This window comes from Podospora anserina, chromosome 7 (genome assembly GCF_000226545.1).
Source record: "Podospora anserina S mat+ genomic DNA chromosome 7, supercontig 3".
NCBI lineage: Eukaryota > Fungi > Ascomycota > Sordariomycetes > Sordariales > Podosporaceae > Podospora > Podospora anserina.
This window is the reverse complement of record NW_001914848.1, coordinates 343,338-364,303: the sequence shown is the minus strand read 5'-3', so window position 1 is coordinate 364,303 and position 20,966 is coordinate 343,338. Positions and strand designations below refer to the sequence as shown.

Genomic DNA, 20,966 nt, shown 5'->3' with positions numbered 1-20,966 from the left:
CAGAAGCTTAGTAATAGCGGGAGTAAATTATTATTATTTATTTAAAATAGGTGCTATTGAAGCCTATAAAATATAGGCTTAAATAGCTATCGGCGCGGTACACTAAGAGCGAAGAAGACTTTAACTGCAGCATTCGACAGTTATTAGAGCACTAAAGGAAGGTAGATTATAGGGGCGGCGCCTTATAATATATAAAAGAGAATTACTATTACATAGGCTTATGAGGCACTAATAAGTGTAGTAAACTAGTATATTAATTGAACCTTATAGACTAAGAAATATCACAGTAAATAAAGTGTGAGGCAGAGGTTTTATAGGCCGTCGGTCTTTCACTTACTTCCTAAAGATAACTCCGTTCCCGGGCCCGAATGCCCGCTAAGTACGCTAACTAAAATAAGGTTACAGGCCACGTTACAGGCTACGTTGCGCTACCGTTTAGCCGCTGCAGGGCACTAGCTTTAGCGTTCGGCTTTCCGGGACTTCGAATTGCTTCAGGGGGCCGAGTTCCGTTCCGGCAACCGTGGTCCCTAAGCACTGCTGATCCAAGCCATTATATTGCTTCTGAGGCCCTATAATATATAGGGCTCAGATACACTGTAAAATCCACAAATAAAAGCTGTATTTTAATATTATTTAAGGGTTTATTATAAGAAAAGACGCTTAAGGTACTTCTGTAGTTTTCTAATACAATAATGCCTCGCCTTACTCGTTTTATATAACCCGGGCTTATATCGCTAGCTTTGGAATTAAAGCTCTAAATTAGCTGGCAAAATTACTTGATTTGAACCCTATTAAAAATGTGTGGTTTTGGATGAAAAATTAGATCGAAGTTAAATATAATATCTAAAGCCTTACTCCCAGGGCCCTGCGCAAGGTAATTAAAGCAGCCTGAGAAGCAGTACCCTATGGATAGCTTCGTGAGCTTGCCCACAGTATGCCCCAAAAGCTTTAACAGATGATTGAAGCCGAAGGTAGACTCATTCCCTATTAGCATAGGTACTTTGATTTGTATAGGAAAATAGCCTATTTGGAAGTACCTGTACTTGTGAAAAATGTCTGTGTTTTATACCCTATTAGGTTAGTAAGTCACACGCTGACTTGTATTAAGGCTGCAGAGGTGTATTGTTAGGTATTACCTATCACGCTCTCACCGCTTACTTCTAGAACTGTCTTAGTGTACATCTCCCAACTGGCATGGCATGTTTGTTGGTGTTGTTCTGCCTCAAGGGACCAAGCGAAACGGAATCGTCCCTGTTGGTCAGCCACAAACACCCACCCCCACGCCGCCTTTTTGGGGGGGTTTTGTTTTCTGTTTTTACTGCATGTCTGACGGCTCGGAGAAGACAAAAGGTCACCAAGACTTTGGGAGAGTGAGGGAGCTAAACCTAAATCTGCAAAGCTTGCGAGTATGGTACTGTTCCTGCTGATCTCTTGGGCTAGCAAGGGAGGAGGGGGTTTTTGAAACATGATGTTCTGGGTTAAAATGTGGTGAACCAAACTGGCGGGTAACTTTTTGTGTCAAATAGGGATAGGGAACAAAAAAAACCGGCGAAATTGCTTCCGGTTTTTGTGAGGATTTGTTACAGGGTGGATGCAGTGTGAGGGAAGCGAAAGGACTGTGCATCATGCATAGGTTCGCGTGGAAACATGTCGCTGGTGAGTGGGCGCGCCCGCTACGGCGCTGCCGAAATGACCGATGGCATCGGCGGTCGTGTGCTGTGCCGCTCCGGCCGGGCGTGGCCCGGGTGTTCCTCGACGTGTCGCTTGGACAGTGCGCCGTTTCTCAACTTCTGGGCATTACCCCTTTTCCTGAGAGCTTTTTTCTATTTCGCGCCTGAACTGTTCTAGCGGCATCGCTATTTGGGCAGGTGATGTGTCACTAAAGTATGGCGGTCAACACCCCACTGATGGTTTGTGATGCAGATTCTCTTGACAGTTCTTAACGCCGGAAGCAACATCTTCCGATGCGCCATTCCCCAGCCTTGCTGATGGTTCAGGTTCAACACTCCCTAGGTACGGTATCGAACAACATTCAGCTTCTGCTTTTATATCAAGTTGAGTTTCGAAAGTCTCGCGCCTGGAGCACCCAGATTACACTTACGATATCCCAAAATAGAAACACGCTGGTGTGCTGTGACTTGGGAGCTTGAACACCTCGGGAGTAACAGTTCGGTGTTAACGCTAGTCTTGGTATTCCCATTCCAGTAGCGCATCGGTTCAGAATCATGTCAATGCCCTCCTATTTTAGGAGAACCAGAACTTGTTGGTCCCTTCAGTGTGAGGCTCGAGCACCACCTTAACTGGAAGGCTCAAGGTGTGAAGACTGTATGGCCTGAATCGGGTATTTTCTGCGAATTAATGAGAAAAATACCCAGGTGAATGCGGTGTCGGGTTATTTTATCTACGCTCAGTCCTTTGGATGGAGGTGCTGTGTCTGTATAATTTTGTATTTTTGCTTCTTCAACTTCAGATTCCTTCTTCTAATCAGGGCTTCCTCAGGGTGGCTATATGTACCTCCCCGACAATTGGTGAAAAGAAGAGACGGTACCTTATGTAGCTCTCAAAAGGTACTTCGAATGGTAAAAGATAATCAGAGCCATTCAAGTACCTTGAGGTCTGTATACATAATCGACAAGCCGAGTCTCTATCTCATAGGACTTTTACCTGCTTCGTGTTTCAGTCGCTGGTTTCTGATCCTGCTGGTGATGACTCATAAACACAACGCCGCGACCCGTGGCTTTTGTAGTGTTGTTGAGAGCTTCCCTTGCCCGCGAGCCTTTCTCAATGCCGTGCTTTTGTGTCTCCTTACCTGCAATACATGCGTACTCGAGTGGTGTGCGAGTTTATCGGTCACTCGATGTACTCGGTAGCTTCCAGGGATTTCTTCGGGTACCTTGGAGGGATTCATTTTGCCAGTCAAGGTCATGTTGCACACCGTTGCATGTGTCAATCAAGATATGTACCTGTCAGAAAGCCCCTGCATATTTAGAACTTTCCTTATTGATAACAACCTTTTCTACGAAAAGCTCAAGATTTTCGGCTGCACTATCCCGACTGTTTCTGTTGGCCGCTGCAGGGAACACAGGTAGAGGGTCACACTCCCGATGGTGGATCAGAGTGAAATGGCATCAGAACCAACAAGAAAGGATGACGGGTATGCAGCCAGTATCACATCTGATAACACACAAGACCGCATAACTCTGACTAAGGCACTGCACCCTTTCCGACAAGATGTTGTCGGAAACCGACGGAAGGGTAGCGGATCTGTGACGCTGTGTTCCGACTTCGGGAAAGGATTTTGACACCATCAATAGCGCCGAGGTCATCCATGGAGGGCCGGATAAGAGCTCGTTTGGACTCTTGGTTGAGTTGCGGTGATAGCCAGCCACTTGGCTACATTGAGTCCTGGATTGAGGGTGTGGTTGGGGCCGCTCGGTTATCAGGGGCGTTGAAGAGCTTTCTGCTGATGAGGGTGGTTGGGGAATTTCTAGGCAGCCGCGAAATAACCTTAGGAAAGAGTGATGAAGCAACATGATGGATGGTTTATTTACACTCTTTGCGATGTGGTGTTGCTGAATTAATGCTGGCGGTACCTGTCAAGACCATGTGAGATCTTGGGCGAGCTTGTCTGAGCAAAGAAAGGTAGGTAAGAAAGGAAGACAGCACTGCAATTACACTGAAGAATACCGGACGCCCTGAAAGGGATTCAAAGTAGGGCTGGCTGCGAGGGTGTCATTGGCTTTACTTTGAAGACCTCAAGGGCCGGTAGTGTCCTGGTGCGCACAGACGAGAAGAAATGCAGAGCAACATCAAGTATGATAAAGATACCTACCTACTCCATATTTGTTTGTACATAGTACTTTACGTTATATTGAATAGCGGAGAGACTTTGTTCTGAATCAGCAACTTAAAAGATGTACCACATTCGGCCACGATGGTGCCAGAATAGCTTGTCATGAGTGTTACCACTACTCGGCCCTGGACATCAAATCCTTAGCATAATCCCAGCACTCCGATCTCCTGTTCACTTGGTTCTTATTAAGAAGGAGGGTGGGCCACTCAGCATAGGAACGCTTAATTATTTTCTCGCTAGTTCGAGGTCCTTATCTTTGGCGTACAGTCACCTTCAAGCGGGCAGTTGACAGTGAGCCAGGCTGTTACAGACCTTTTCCAGACCTCTTTCAGACCTGTAAGAGCTTCAGAGTTTAGCATACGTTTTAAGGCCCGATTCATATCGAAGATTAGGTACAGTAGGTACTTCTATACTTTGAAATCAATCTATCTGTTACTGTGAAGGTCCAATCTCTCGCTTCGATATGCATTTCCCTGGGCTCCAACCTGACCACACAATCATGTGCATGATAAGGTACCTAGTTGCCTAGTAGAGAATTTCAAGGTCAGGAAATAGATAGCGAGGCCGGAAGCCACCATTGGATTTTACTGCTTGGTACTAGGTATTCCATGCCGATATCAGACTCGAGTCAATGACCCCCAACAACATTCTACTACGCTACGTCTCCAGGGAGTCAATATCTCGGGAACGATATAATACACCGCTCAAGAACAGACGCCTTGGTTTGTATTAGTCGACCATTCAAGGACACTCTTTGGCTCTGTGATGTCGTGACCTGTGCGACGGTGACTGGCCACCGGTCAAGTCGGTGAGCAAGTTGTTGAAGGCTTGCTCACAACCGGGCGCAGGAATATGCCATACGTCCGGACGTGTGGAAGATATTGTCGAATCATCTTTCTGAACCCGATTTCTTTCGTACAAGACTAGTGGTTGCCGATGCTGATCGGGATGAATGATATCGGCACATTTTGTTCCTTCAAGACACCAAGGGAATGAATGTCTTGCCAATGTCTTGGCGCGGAAACAAACGGGGCATTTGGTGGCGTCATTCCCAGCTCGCAATTCCTCAGGAAATGTCCCAGCCAAGAACAGACTGAGACACCAGACCTCCATGTGGGTTGGTAGCGAAGACTGTCAGTGCGTATGTGCGTGCATGTGCCGATTCGATCCAACGACACGTGTGCACCTATGTGCCACTGTGTGTGTACAATGTGATGGGCTGCAGTCTGCGCAGAAAGTCTTCAGATTCAGGGGTGTAGGGTCGAGAAACAAGGCTTGCTAAACTTTCTCGAAAGGTCTTGAAGGCTCAAATGCGGGATTGTTTTCGTGTATCACCAACAGTAAGGTACCTTATCCAGGCATCGTGTTTGCCTCACCTCAGCCATCGCAGATCTCGGACTCGGCAGCCATGTCCCTCGCTGTCATTTCTCTAGTTGTGACGAAATGGTCTGACGAATTCGGGAGATGTCAGCACACGGGTTTTCCTAACTGAGCTTCCCGCCATGAAAAGACCTTCTGGGTTAGGTGGGTAGCGCAGCACGTCGGCTCTCTTCGCTCTCGCAAAGCCCAAAATCACCTACCGTACGTAGTAGAGTCCGGTACGTCTTGCGGGGGTGTGGAGAGTCGGGTGTGATAAGGACTGCTCACTGCAGTTCGTGTGGGTGGAAAGACCCGCTTGCGGTTCCGGCAGCTCGGGCAACAAATGTGACGAGAACTACCGCGCTATGTGAGATAACGAGGGGATGGCCAAGAAATGCCGACGGTAAATGCAGATTTGGGGCGCTGCTGCTGCCGACCAATATTGGAGCCTGGAGCTTGCCCGAACAGCGCTGCTTTTCGGGTCTTTCGGGGGCTGATAGTGATTATGTGCCCAACCGGCATACCAGCCAGTGCACGTGAAAAGACGCCATCTCGTTGGCTGTTGACTTGTAACGACATCAGAAAGATATGGCCTCTTGCCTTCTCTCCTGTTGTTACGGCCAAGATACGATTGTAAGCAAGCATAATGGGCAGCTATGTTATAACTAGCTAACTCTAGTTCCTGTTTAGTGATCAAAGCTCAGGTGATGAGGTTACGCTCGAAAGGCCTGGGGATCTAGATGACCATGTATACCTATGGAGGGTTGCCGTGATGTGTCTTCAAGATACATCTTCGAACGATCGGCCGGGAACAGAAACCAACTAACATTGTTGTCGGTTGAACGGCTAGCTGCGCGCGGCCCGGTTGGAAATACATGCGCGCCAATACGTCAGAACTTGCACATCCTTCTGGAACTAGTGCCAGCCACCTACACTTATACCACGATAATTGCCCGGGCTGTCTTTGTAGAACTGCAAGTGTGCGTCTGTGTCCCAGCCTGAGTCTTGGGAGCGCGATAGGCGGGCCTTTTCAATCTCCACCCATCGACCATAAACAAAACAAGAGGATCCCAGACGGCCAGTGCGAACCGTTGGGGGTCTCCTGACCATGTCGCTTCGCACATTCAGTCACGGCAATTCAAGGTCTAGTGACACTGTTATATGCAATCAGACGCACATAGTCACTTCCTGCTTGGAATCAGATCATAGGTAGGCATGTACCGAGCACGCCTATATTTTTTCTATGTTGTGTGACAGGCGAGACTCAGCAAGGGCTTCGCCAAGATGACCTACTTTCGGTACTCCAGGCTATCTAGTGTAACTATCCAAGCTTCAATACTAGTCAGCTTGCAACATGCACCTGACAGACCATGGGTCAGGTATACAGGTACCTTGATAGCTGGAGGTGCCACTCACTTCTAGATGTCTCATCTGTTGCAAAGAAAAGTGGCGCCAAACGCAAGCTAAGGAAGTCCAGGGCAGCTGAGCTCGTGTGCTAGTTGCCAGGCGGGCCTGTGTAGCACGTCATTCATTGCCCCAAGGGTTAGGAAATTAGCCACTGCTTTTTCTTGATATTTTTTCAGAAGAAACCGGGAATAGCATGTCCAAGCAGGAAGGTGGATCAGATGGGAGCGAGACTATGTGCCAACAGCGTCTCAGCAGCTTACTATCGACCCCTGACTAGGTAACATGGCGTTAGTGGCCACCTTAACTCAACACGTCCCAGATAGGAATTATCCGACTTTCGACGTCGTGATGTTCTGCTAGTGATAGGGAGGAGTTTGTGAGACACTGGCAGATGTGACGGCCGTGGCTGTTGGTGTACATGCCTGTCGTATTCGTTAGCTGTCCTTTTTCCGGGGCGTCGGAGTAAGCAAGCTAACTAGAAACGCAAGCCCAGCAGAGCTAATGCCAATCACAAGAGAGGCTCTGCTTCTTCAGGGGCAAGTATTTATTTTATGGGCCGGGATCGGTCTGATGAACCAAGCCCTCGGGTCCAAAATATACATAGCCTCATGGACCCCTCCCCCTCCATCTTACCGCGTGTGTGCGACCATGATGATGACCAAGATGTCCGTGTGAAACTAGCTTGGGTCCATTATGCACCCCGCAATCCTGCACGCACTTGGAGTCGGTTTCGCTGTCCGTAGCTCCATAGTGGTTGTCTGGTGGTTCTGTACAACCAACCCACAATGACCACACGATTCCCCTGCTAATCAACCCAGCCGAGTGTTTCTTCTGAACTTTTCCAGGCCCGCTCATTGTTGCGCCGCGTGCTCGCAGACCCGTGAGAAACTACTCGTGATCTTTTCGTTGGCCCATGTGCACAAACCAGGTTCGGTGAGCTTTTGGAATTGCTTCATTCGCAAGCCGACGCTTTCCTGGGTGGTGTGTATATATATCTTCGACAATGTGCTCGGAAGCGGTATCAAATTGCGTCACCCCTCGGACCTTGTTGCGGAAGCACTGCTCAACCGACGTATGTGTTACCGGCCGGTGTACCATTCAAGACAGCCCTTTCACCAGCCTGGACAATCTTTTTCTTTAAAGACTGACTGACCTCCAGCCAGACCATCTGTTTTTCTTCTTAAACTACCTATCCAGCGGTATATCTTCTCGGCCCCGGACAACACTTCTTCGTTTCTGGAAATACAACTTCGATTCACGATCGATGACAAACGTTCGAGCCACACATCAATGACATCAACCCACAATGCGCTACACCCTACCACTCGGGAGTCGGCCGTTCGGCCCGCTGTGCATTATGCCCCAGATGGAGGTGGTCGAACTGGAGCCGCGACCAACCAACAGGGACAACCGCCTCTATGGCGCATCGGAACTGTCCGGTTTGGGTAGGACGGGGCATCAGTCACAAAGGCGGCCCCAACACAACCAGGATCCTGATCACGATGCGGAAAGTACCGTGGCCGTATTTCCAGACGAGCTAGACCGGATCCTCGAAAAATTGGTCATTGTCGTGCCTTGCAAAGATGAGCCGGTCGACGTCATCAGGGGGGTGATCGCAGGCATCCCGAGCCGCTGCGCGGTGATCTTGGTGTCGAACTGTTCTCACCAGCACGGAGAGAACGGTTGGGAGGCTCAAGAAAGAATGCTGGCAGGATTCTGTGCTTGGGGTAGGGAGGGGTGTTTTGTACACCAGCAATATCCCGGCGCCGCAATGGCGTTTAAGGAAGCAGGAGTCCCCGAGATCCTAGATACAGCTTCCGGGAGAATACGAAACGGGAAAGGGGAGGGGATGTATTTGGGCATTGCCATGGCCAAGTCCTATTTCCCACACCACCAATACATCGGCTTCATCGACGCCGATAATCGCATTCCGGGCTCCGTGGTAGAATACTGCAAGGCGTACGCTGGTGGGTTTGCTTTAGCACAACGCTCTGCAGCCAAAAGTGGTACAGATCGCGAAGATGTTATGGTCCGCATCTCATGGGCTAGCAAACCCAAATACAGCGCGAGCACTGGTCGGATCGAGTTCGTCCAACAAGGACGAAGTTCTCGCATCATCAACTCGTTTCTAAACAGGCTGTTTGCGAAAGCGGGACAGCAAGACGAGTTCATCACGACGGGTAACGCTGGGGAGCACGCCATGACCATGGAGATGGCGCTGAAGATGAGGATGGCAAACGGGTATGCCATCGAGCCGTTTCAGTACATTGAGCCGCTCCTGAGAAACAAGATCCCATCCGCGAATCTGCCCAATGCTTCCCAGACAACCCGCATTGTTCAGATCAAGACTGCAAATCCTCATCTGCATCGTGAAACGGGGGATGAGCATATTATCAAGATGTGGGCAGCTGGTCTGGGGGCTCTATACCATCACCTTCTTGGGGTAGACTCAGTTTCAGGCCTTGGAACCACCACTCTTGCCACCCTTCGCAAGGATATGCACAGATTTGCCTTACAGAATAGCGCGATCCAGGGCCAAGAAGAGCTCCCACGTCCAAACATCTACCCCTCTCTCGATAACACCGATTTAGATTCGTTCCGGGATGTTCTTGGCGAGCCGTGTTCGGGTCATGTATATGGAGGTCTTGGTTTCTATGGATTGGTAGACCAAGCATGGGCTAGCTCAGGCACGAACAGCCCGGCATCTCAGTCAACCTTGGAGCACGATTCGTGGGGAGAAGATGATCAACGGTCTTCTGCCTCCTCGGAGGAAGAACCTGAGGTCTTGTCAGACTCCTCGAAGCAGGGCGAGTGAAACTTTTCTGTTCGCGTCTCATGGCCAGACGGCTGGAAGAAAAGAGTCGACCCTCGACGGTTGATTGATTTTCAATATCCTTCTCTGCGCTTGTTTCCTATTTTTTCTATTTTTAGTGGGGCGACTGGTATTTTGAGCGATTTTCACTTCATCTAGATTTTCAATGTCTTCCTGTTACGGCGCTTTTTCTGGTCATCAAGGTCCTCAAGAAAAGTCTATTTAGGTACCTAGATTATAGCTCTCACGGGCAGCTTATGTAGGATAAATGTCGCGTCATTGTTCTCGTTGTAGAGCTATGAGTTGTGACGAACCCCTATCCAGAACCTCTGAAAGGGATACTGGTCGAAGGCACTTCTGAATAATCCTGGTTCGATGCGGCTAAACAGCGCACAACAAGATGTCTCAATGTAAACACAAGATACCGTGAATACAAGCTGTGATTGCATACTGCGGAACTGTCTATCTACACCAGCCAGTTCCTCCGTATATATAGACCTCGGGACCTTAAGGTGCTCGCCCTGCTACGGCCCCGATCACCCTTAGCACATTGCATCCTGCGATGTGCTCGTCGTGCTATGCCTCCGATCATCCCTAGCATCTTGCATCCTGCAGAGTGCTCGTGAGTCTTGGCGCCATAGCACTTTCGTCCAACCCTGATTGGCTGTTTCCTGACTTCCCTAATGATTGGCTGGGGACGTCCTGCGCCCCACATGTGGCGCGGCCTGCTGTTGGGTTAACTGTGACATGAGTTCTTATCTGTGTGGACACCATCGCATTCCGCCCTCTAAAACAGTGTAGAATCATGATACGAAATCAAGATACAGTAGCTCAGCTTCATTGAACGTCAATACATGTACAGAAGGGGCACATAGTCTGAAAGTGAATGCTAAGAGGTTGTCAGTGACGGGAAGCTTCGTGTTGATTTGAAGAGGCAAATAGGTATCCACGAGTTTGACCGGTCAAGTTACTGACTTTTCTCACATATCTACCTATATAAGTTTCACTCAAACCACCGTACATTTTACAAAGAACAAGGTGGTGTTGCGGTTCCATCCGATTGTAAGTGTCGCTAGGTACCTAGATGCATTGTAGATAATAGGGCGAGCTAAATTTAGCTAAGCTTAATTAATGGTGAACTGAGCTGAGCCGAGCCCTCTATTTATTAGCCTAAGCTAATGGTTTGGGGTGCTGCCACAGGCCTGAGGGTATGAGTGAGGAAGTGGGGCTCTCGGAGGATTCGGGGGGTACAGGGGTCATGTATATAAGCTGTCTGCTTCTCACATTCTATTTTAGACAAGACATCGACCTTTATTTCTTCATATTTTGTGCCTTGCACGCGTGCAGGCAATTCTGACCCTCTGATCAGGTCAATCTGGTGCTTATTATGTGGCCTGCGAGCCCATAGTGTCTTTTCTTTGTCCTGCGTGAAGTGCGGCCTGCGAGCGAGTCACTGTCACGCAGGTGTGTTCATTCAGGGACCTGTTGACGGTATATTTGTGGTGTTATAGTTGTTTTGTGTGTTTTCTTACCATTTCACTAGTTGCGTTACCCGTTGTGGTGTGCGAGGCCCTGTGAGGTCCTCTGTGACGAACCTCTATCTAGAACCTCTGAAAAGGAAGCACTTCTGAACAATCCTGGTTCGGTACAGCTAAACAGTATACAACAATAGCTTGTCTCAATCACAATAGTCAAGATACCAACGATTGTGACTTGTATTGCATACTGCGGAACTATCTACAACCTAGCTAGTTCCTTTGTATATATAGACTTAGGTACTAGGTATTAAGTCTTTCGCTGTTGCGAGCACTGTAATTACATGTAAATATAGGGCTTACAGGCCTATATAGGGCGTAACCTTCGGTAAACTTTTATAGTTTTTTAATATAATTACAGATTTATTATTTTTTTAATAAATATCTTCGGAAATAAAGAGCTTAACGTACATTATAAGCGAGTGAGCTATATAAGCGAGTGAGCTATATAAGCGAGTGAGCTACTTTTTTGACGCGACGCGACCCTCTACCTACAACATACCACTCGACAATAACCAACTATATCTGCCACTTTATACGAAGCTAGGGTAAACTTAGCCTTTGAAGCTTTTCAAAATGACGAAAATCTAAGTGTACGGGCCGCTACTAAGATCTACAATATTAATCGTATAACTCTTTTGCAGCGACGCGCTAGCAAGCTTATACGGCGCGATACTACGCCTAATTCGAATAAGCTTAGTTAATCAGAAGAGGATGCTATTATTTAATATATTATTAAGCTATATACGCGAGCTTTTCCACTAAAATTACGTAGTGTAGAAAATATAGCTAACTAACTACTACGCGTACGCGACGCGCCCCCTATTAGTAAGCTCTAAGCACATAACTTCGTTAAACGTTAGCCATAGCTCCGTACGTACTTTACGCATAAATATAATTACTAAAAGGCTAAATGCGAGGATCTAAAGGTTATAGCTAAGTAGTTTACGTTTATACGGAATATTAAAGTTAAGTACGGTATTATAAATAACGATATTTATAATTTCGACGAAATTAGGTTTATAATAAATATTATTTTCGTAAGTATAATAGTTACGATTTTAAATAGCTTTAGTAAAGTAAAACTAGCTTAGCTTAATAACCGCGAATAAGTAATAATAATCTAGGGAGTTAATACCTTCGGCTAAGCTATCTCTCCTTTTATTATTTTAATTATATAATACTACTTTACTAATTAATATACCGAGTATAACTTATTATTTACCTAACGTATCGTAATTACCGATAATAGTTAAACTATTAATATAATAAGTTTAAATTAAATTAAATACTTCGACTATTATATAGCGTCCCGCATAAAAGGCAAATACTAATTATTAATCCTCGACGGCTACGAGAGTTATTACTTAATTAAATTCGAACGTTATTATTAGTAAAATAATATTATTATACTTTATATACCTCTATATTCTTCCTACTACCTTTAGCCACTTAATATCGGCTACTTTAGGCTACTAAAGTAGGTATACGGTTACTAAATCAAAAACTTAATACGTATATATATTAATTATATTAATAAGCTCGAATTTCTCTATACTTTCCAGAAAGCCTTTTTTGCCTCTATAATAGAGAAGGATATACGGGGTAACTTTATCAGTACTAGCTTTACGCTATACGATCTAAAAAAAATATTTTTTTTAAATTAAATATAAAGCTTTATACGTTAATACCCCCGAATTTACGGCCCGGCACTCTATAACCTTAGGTATTTTATATACTATAAAACCCCCGAGAAATTAACTTATAATTAACACTTATTAAGATTCGTATTATTAATTATTAAAATAATTCCCCGACTTTAATATTAATTATAATGGACTAGCTTACTAAAAGTATAACGGCTGTAATGCACTGAGTAGCTTTCTTACAGGCAGAGGTCTCTTCGTTTAGTAAGGCTAATGAGGCACTAAGTAAATGCTGGAGAGCTAAAAAAAAATACGCGTGGAACTTGGAGAGTTATTTACTGTATAAAAGGTATAGGAATTACTAGATTAGAAGGCCGTGGATGGGGAAGGAGTGTAAGAAATGTAGCTAGATAGTAGTAATGTAGGGGGGGCTCGTACGAAGGTTCGGTGCTATGGTGTGTGCGGTTAGCCTAGCCATAATACACGCACTTGCCAAGAGGCTGCAGAATCATCTGATTCAGCTGTTTCTAATGTAATTGTAGTTAGTTCCTAATGTTAGTGTGTTACAATTAAGGGTAATTATAGTAGGGTAGTAAAAAGTGGCTCACTTGCTTATATGGCTCACTCGCTTATAATGTACGTTACTTTATAAAATTAAATTTATATATAGCTTTTAATGATATAGGTTAAATAAAGAAAACGGTTTATATAATAAAATATTTATATTATTATGAGTGCTTTTAAAAGGACTTTAAATTATAAAGGTTTTTTATTATTTATTTTTCATACTATTAAATTACTATAAATAGTTAAGAAATTAATATTTATTTTACTAAATCGAGCCAAAATCATTACGTCTAAGAAGATTACTAATATTATAATTTAAAGCGAGTAGTGTCACGGTTCAGAAGAAGCGGGGTCGCTCGGGCCAGTGAGAACGAGCGACGGATAAGTGGGGCCTGTGGAGCAGGGAATAACACGGACTAGGGGATCTAGGAGTTGGAAGCTAGATCCATGGGATCTAGGAAAGAATAGATAGATCCAGGTACGGAGGTACTTGGAGGTTAAGGTCTATATATACGGAGGAACTGGCTGGTGTAGATGGACAGTTCCGCAGTATGCAATTCACAGCTTGTATTCACGGTATCTTGTGTTTACATTGAGACATCTTGTTGTGCGCTGTTTAGCCGCACCGAACCAATTGTCAGAAGTAGCCTTCAACCAGTATCCCTTTCAGAGGTTCTGTACAGGGGTTCGTCACAAGTAGTAAATAATCCTAAGCTAAGTAGTGAGTTAAAGTAAGTAAGCCGAGGCGAGCCCAGGGCCTGCTTAGCTCAGCTTAGCTCATTGACTACACTGCCTAGATGCCTAGTCTTAGTTGGGACGCACCAACGACACCTGATTCCGTTTAATAGCCTTCCACGGAAAGCATCCCTTCAACACCCGCCTAGATACATAGCTACGTAATGCATGTACCTTGTCTATAAATCGCCAACAGCCAAACCAGTCATCTCAAGCCGATTTGCGGGACCAACCGCCCCCACAGGAAGCTATCACGCAGCCGCAGATCACAAGCAATCAAGGGGAAATTGGTCGACCCAACAGCACTTGTTGGGCTTACATGTGGGTGTTGCGGGTGTGAGGAAGGCAAAAGCATGGCATGACTGGAAGTGGCTGGACGCGTGGCAAGCCTTATAGGGCTGATGACGCGCATAAGTCAGGCAGCTGGCAGCCAGGGTCAGTTAGGCCGGAGATGGTGTGCAGGAGGGAGCGGATATCAACGGTTAGTTCTAAAAGAGACGTAATAGAACGACCCACCCGTGAGACAGAATCTGACCGTGTCCTGTAAGGTACCCGGTATATTCCTTCGTCCATTACAAACGTGCAGATAGGGCCGTGAGGCACCCACCGTGGTGTATGCCTCTCTCAGCGAGCAGTCCACCACCAACTCCGGGCCCTTATCGCCCTCTTCCGACCAACACTGTTGGTAATGCCTATCCTGCATCCGATGAATTTGTCTATAGACTTTGCTTGGTCAACTAAGCGGGCTGGCAATGTGAGACATTGAATTGTTCACGAGTCTCGGTACCTCCTCTGCACCCCAGCACACCCGCGAACCTCTGAACCCCTGAACCCCTGAATTTCCCAGTTTTATACTTGGTACGTAGGCAGTTACTTGACACACTGTCTCCAAAACTGTCAAGCTCTCACGCAATCAGGAGCAGTAGTCACCAAACTGGTGCACATACTCCAACTTCCCCTTCACGACCCTCCCCTCAAACCCTGCCACCTTTCCCCCCACCACCCCCGACACAGTCACCGCGCCAAGAGACTCGTCAATCACATACATTCTCTGCTCTATCTTTTGACCTTCTTTCAATTGCAGCCTCAGCTCCGCACACTGATCTCCCTGCCCAGCTCTGAGATCACCACCCTTTCCAGAATCAAGCATCGAACAGCTGCCCGCCCACGCGACAGGGCCATTCGCATCCAAATACGCATCAAATACCCCCTTCAAGGTCGATCTTGCATCTTGATCCGACCTGCTGAAACTCGGCCACGTTTCTCTCTTCACATTGGCCTGAATTTTTTCGGTACTGTTCCCCGGAGCAAGGAAGTACACAGTGTGAATCTCCTTAACTCTGAGGGGCACTCCCCCGGTGTTGGTGGCGGATTCGTAGAATATCTGCACTGCCAAGATGGCGTCGTTGGTGATTAGACGGGTGTAGCTTGAGCAGCCCTCTTGGTCGATGATGGAATGGGTGTGTAAAGGGCGGACTTGAGTGGTTGCGAGGATGGTTTGGTTGAGGGGGGTGAGGATGGCGTTGTTGTAGAATGGGTAGGGCTTCGGGGCGGGGAAGAAGAGGGGGTCAGATGGTGAGGGGGTATGCTGGGGGCTGGTTTGAAGCTCCGAGTAGCGGTCGGAAGATTGACGTAGATGGGACCATTGGCAACGTTCTGTTGTGAGTGTGATGTTAACGGTGAGTAACTATTTCGGTACGGGGTTGAATAGGCAATGAAAATAACGTACGGCCCAAGACACCGGAAAGAGAGAGAAGAAGCGACAACAGAAGGCGAGAGGCAATCATGATTTTTTTGTTTACGAGGAGGTACATGATTTCGACCACATACTTGAGAATGCGTGCGGGTAGACGTTTCCGTTGCTACATTACTACAAGAGCATTTATAACCGTTCACTGCAGTGTCATCTTTACCGACTTGAACTATCTGCCGTGCCGACTTGAATACCTATGCTACATATCTCCTATGATCACCCCGCGCTGGATATTATCAAAGGACTATCGCATATGCAAATGCTGCTCTGTGGTTTAGCCAGAATTGGTGAGGGGATGCCACCCAGGGCAGAACACCATGACCTCACAAATCAGCAGAAACATCGGCTACCTCCCTTAGATTAGAGAATTACCTAAGTCAAGTCATAGCTCCAAGATGTCATGCCGTGTTGACTTTGGCTTCTTGCTCCAGGTAGCCACACAAGAACAGGCAAGAAAGGGGAAGCTGCCTTGATGTGTGACTTGGTCCCTTCAGTTTTCCCCACGGCATAGGGAAGGTGAACTTCCAGACCTGCATTTGATCGCCAGCCACTCCGCACCCGGTGAATATTCCCCGCGATGATCACCGGTTCGTATCCCGTGAGGACGCAGGCCGCGCATCGCCCGTCCCGACTTGGCGGCCGCCCTCCACAACCAACAATGCCGACCGAGTCAATGTGTCCAGTCACGAACCAGGCCCAGGCAAGACATGTGAGTTTTCCAACCAACAAGACATCTTTTACACTCTGTGTGATATGCGTCTTTATTATTTCTCATGGTCCTCATTCACATGCCTTCAGTTTTGTTTTTGGAGCCCTCTTGGAGGTTTTGCAACTAGCCCCAGACATATGATGCTGCAATAGGCATAGCGCGCACGCACCGCCCTCTGGTCGTTGGTGTAAGGCCTCTGAAATGATTGGATATTCGCACTTCTCCGTCCGACTGATTCGCCCGCTGGCAGGCCCAACATGCGGCCATACCTACCCTGAGTCAGTCTCCTGTCGTCTAGAAGCCAGAGAGATTCCGTACAAAGAAATTCAAACAGGAGGCCTGGTCGTCTCTTGCCTGTGATCCGATCTGTCGGGTCCAACAGGAAAGAAAGGGGGTAGGCATCCGATGACGGGTTCTAAACACGCTGGCGAGCCAATGTAAAGTTGAAAACTGCCAACGGCATCGGTAGAGAATGGTGCAAACTCACAGGTTTGAATGAAGATCGCCACATGTGATTCGGAGATTGTGAAAAGTAGTCGATATAACCAATCTCGTGCGAGAATGCATATCCTGTTGGGCAAACGATGGTGGACTCGAAAGCCATGAACTAACAGTCCGAAGATGGGCGAGTGTTCTCCTGGTTGTTTGCTTCCAAGTTCAAAAGTGATTCGATCATGACACAAACTTTGACGTAAACACCAATAGTGAAGCATGTGAACCCAGATCGGGATGCTCGGTGGTTAAATTCAAGGGAAAGCAATCCGGTAGGCTGCACGCTTGATACCGATCTAATGGAACGCATGTTGACCAATCTAACGGCACAGATATGATCACCACTGTGCTGCCGATCATAGGGCTGAAAAGGTGGCCTCGTGCAGTGGATTCGCTTCTATTGTTCCTACCACTTTGACTCAATGATATTCTTCTGTATTGGCTCAGGCGTCATTTCGTCGCAGAATGCAGTTCTTCTGGCAACAGGCCACTGGATGGTTTACGTTCACTGAATCAGAATTCAAAATCCCAGAGTCACAGGACGAGCGGCCGATGGGCATGCATTGATACTCTCCATACTTTTATGAGCACCTGCTCAAGATACATGTCCGCCTCGCTGGATGTGCTTTGCCTCAGGTTTCGAGTCTCATGTTTGATCTTGCACTCCATTTTTCCATAAATGTAGTCAATTTGGATCCAGCGCATATCTTTGTGTCATGGTTGAGTGCACAGCACACAGTCAGTTCAAGAAGACTTGGCCCCCCTGCTAGGTCGCGCTTAATGCCACCAACCAACCACGCACTAAAATGCACCAATGAAACTTCTCGTACTCCCACATCAAAACCAACCGACTTCTGTTAAGGAGGCGAAGCCACACTCCCACTCCAGGAACTGCGCCGCGAGGTGGTAGCCGTACTTTCCCTACTTTAACAGGGATTTGAGATGCACTCACTCACAGTCACTGCCAATTTAGTGTCCTGTCGGCTCCCAAATGAGTGTGGTATGTACCACCACTGCCACGAGCGGCCCGGGTGCTTGGCCGAAATCCCACGTCTTCAACCACCAGTTCGTGTACCCGTAGTCAGGTACGTCCCAATCTTGGTTTGGCTTCCAAGGCATTCTTCACTGAGGCACGGCCGCCATGTGTGAATCGGGGAGGCTTTGTCTAGACAATGACCACCCGGTGCTAGGGGTGGACCTGTACCTGTCTAGCCTCCTCTTCCGTGACCAATCCGCCTTATTTGTTGGCCAGATCGACACCCACCGTGTAGTTCGATTTCTCTCCTTGAAGAGCAGCACTGTATTGCTAGCAGTTGAGAACCGTACCGGGGCCTGCCAGTCTACCTTGAATTGGAAGACAGCATCTCCATAACCAGATATATATATCAGACGCCCACATCACTTTCTCAGACTTGTTCCAGTATCACCACACACATCGAGATCCCTCTTTACTCAACTCGGCTCTCCACTCAACTCGTTGAGCCAGCGCCATCGTCAACATCGACACCTCATCCCCCACCGACACACTTTCGAGACAGGAGTAGATACCTAGTCACTCACGACACGAGCAACCATGTGCAACTGGGAGGAAACCGTCTATGCGTGCCAGCACCGGAGCAAAGTCCGTAGGCAAGCTTACTCCTGCACCGTCTACACTCGCTACATATACGGTGAATGCCGGTTCGACAGTCGCCGCGACAAGGTTTTCAAAGTCATCAGCTATGAGGACTGCGAGGACTGCAGGAGGTTGTACGAGTTTGTCAACTTCTAGAGGGACGGAACTTTGTATGATTATGGTACGTTGGCTGCACACATTGAAATCTGTCATTGACAAGCTCAAGGTATCTTGCTGACCATCTATCAGGACGCAACGAACTTGTACAACATGACCAGCATTTCCATGGCGAGACGGCTTTCACGGAGCATTCTTATGATCAGCACTTATACACGATAGACCGAGATTTAGAGGCTTTAGATAGATACTGCATCGATACAGAAGTGACCCGCGAGGGAGAGCTCTGTATCATACCACATTTTTGTCACGTCCATGTCAGCATGGGCGATTCGCGACTTTCCTTCAACATAGGCCTTTTGATTCTGTTCATTGTTATTCTATATAGTTTAGAGATACAAATCTTGGCTTAGACTTGGGAATACAACTGTTGTTTCCAATGACATCGGATACTGCTATTGATCACAAATCAACCTCCATTCATCACGTTTCTCATGTCAAGTTTTGCACAGTCGGGTAGTGGCTGAAAATGTGCCATCAGCATGCATCAGATAAATTCATCGATATTTCCGAAACCGATCTCCATATTCTTCGCCCGGGAAAGCCGACTCTCTCGTACGAGGGTTTCGGAGCTGCCCATGAGGTCAGCTATTCTTGATATTGCGGCGTCAAGAGCGCCACTCGGGAGTAGCGGGGGAACAGCCGGCGTTGGGACGGTTTGCCAAGCTATCAACATGCATCAACACCGGCGGTATCAAACACCTATCGCGTGCCAAACCCCGTCACCCTCATAATCATGGAAGATTAACTCCAACAGCTTTTGGCCCCATGAAAGCCCCGAGGGCGATTTGTTGGTGGTACGGCGGGCGATGGAAGAAAATGGGGTGGGGGGCCCTCCGTGGGCGACCCCCGGATCCGGACCAGATTGCTCGGCCCGGTCGTTGTTTTTCGGACCCGTCCCGCACAAGCGAGCAGGTAGTACCAGACAGAGCAGTTATCTCCGGGCTGACTGACCTGCACGAATGCCGACTTTGTCCACATACCGAACCTTTTGCCCTGGGCCGTTGTGCCGGTCTCCTGGAGAGCAATATGTTCGTCAAAATACGCAGCGAACACCAAGAACACGCCACCTACACAAAAACAAAAACAAAAACAAAAACAAAAAAACTTGGAGCATCTCTCGTCCTCGAAGCGCCGGCGTTGGTTCACTGGTGTGCCGTGTTAGTTGTCGATGCTGGCGATGCCACTCCCAAATTGGCAAGGCGGCCAATCAACCCCTGACCCAACATGCTGGAATGCACCGCTGTGCCCCGGACCAGCTTCCCCGACACACAACGGATTTCATTTCTCCCAGCCGAGTGGAACGGTGCTCAGAATGGTGAAGCGGTAGAGATGCGGCGAAGCCAGTTTGACTTCCATGCTTTCATCCTTCGATGCGGTGCTCTTACCATGTTTCGAATGAAGCATTGTCTCAGCCGACTACCGGCGGGGTCAAACACACCATCAGCCACATACCCAGAGATGAGCTCCAGCTCTATCACCCGGCCATCGGGAGAGACATCACCGCCCGCTCCTGTCATCAAATGTCCAGAAAGCAAAAGGTCTGCTTGCACCAGTAAACATAGACTTTGGCGGGCGGTGTTGAACAACAAGTTCCCATCGAGTGCGAGCATCCAGCCACGCATGCCCATGACGTCAGTGCCTTCAGAGAACGGCCCCCAAATCATCATCCTTCAAAATAACCACTCTCCACCTTCACTTCTTTGCTAGTCTCTATGTCGAGAGCTCATTCCGGTCCTTCGGCCGGATGCATGTAAGATTCCAGGAGCTGTACGACCGTCATGTCAAAACAATATGGGGAAGAAGGCTGTACCTGTTTCAAAAGGACTATGCAAGGCTGATACAATCGTTAGTTGCTTTATCAGCACCACTGCGGCACATCGTCGTCTCTTGTACAAAACGTGTCTCCTGCCGGGAATCCCGCAGTAGCTTAATCTCGGCCTTCTCCTTGGCCACCCCTTTGCCGCTCAACTCCACATATCCAGTATCGCCGCATTTCGAGGCCTGGTATTTTCGGCTTTCAGTTGTCGGCGGCCACGGGTCTCGGTCGTGCGTGATCCCTAGCCTCCGGGCCACCTGCATGCAAACCTCACAATCAGGCCTAAACGCCACCTCGAGTAATACTGGCAGGTGATGAGGTGAAAACATTGTTTCGTCCTCATCTTTCGTCTGATCTTTTTATTTGCTGTCGTACGACATTTACCGAGCCTCCTCTCGGCTCTGGCTTTGTCATCCACCTTCCTTTTGCTACCAGCAAAAAGAGTATATGTCTACGATCTACAGGTATCTTACAATGCACCAGGAAA

The 20,966-nt window shown here is 47.6% G+C and overlaps 2 protein-coding genes across 2 annotated transcripts; one reads left to right on the top strand and one right to left on the bottom strand.

Moving 5' to 3' along the window:
* Positions 1–7,925: 7,925 nt before the first annotated feature.
* PODANS_7_490 (uncharacterized protein) lies at positions 7,926–9,434 on the top strand (the record flags this gene model as incomplete). Its single annotated transcript, XM_001905476.1, has 1 exon — positions 7,926–9,434. One exon carries the CDS (start codon positions 7,926–7,928, stop codon positions 9,432–9,434), a length of 1,509 nt encoding a protein of 502 aa, XP_001905511.1.
* Positions 9,435–14,827: 5,393 nt separating this feature from the next.
* PODANS_7_495 (uncharacterized protein) lies at positions 14,828–15,701 on the bottom strand (the record flags this gene model as incomplete). The annotated part of the gene is made up of 2 exons (XM_001905475.1): positions 14,828–15,570; positions 15,644–15,701. 2 exons carry the CDS (start codon positions 15,699–15,701, stop codon positions 14,828–14,830), a joined length of 801 nt encoding a protein of 266 aa, XP_001905510.1.
* Positions 15,702–20,966: the final 5,265 nt, after the last annotated feature.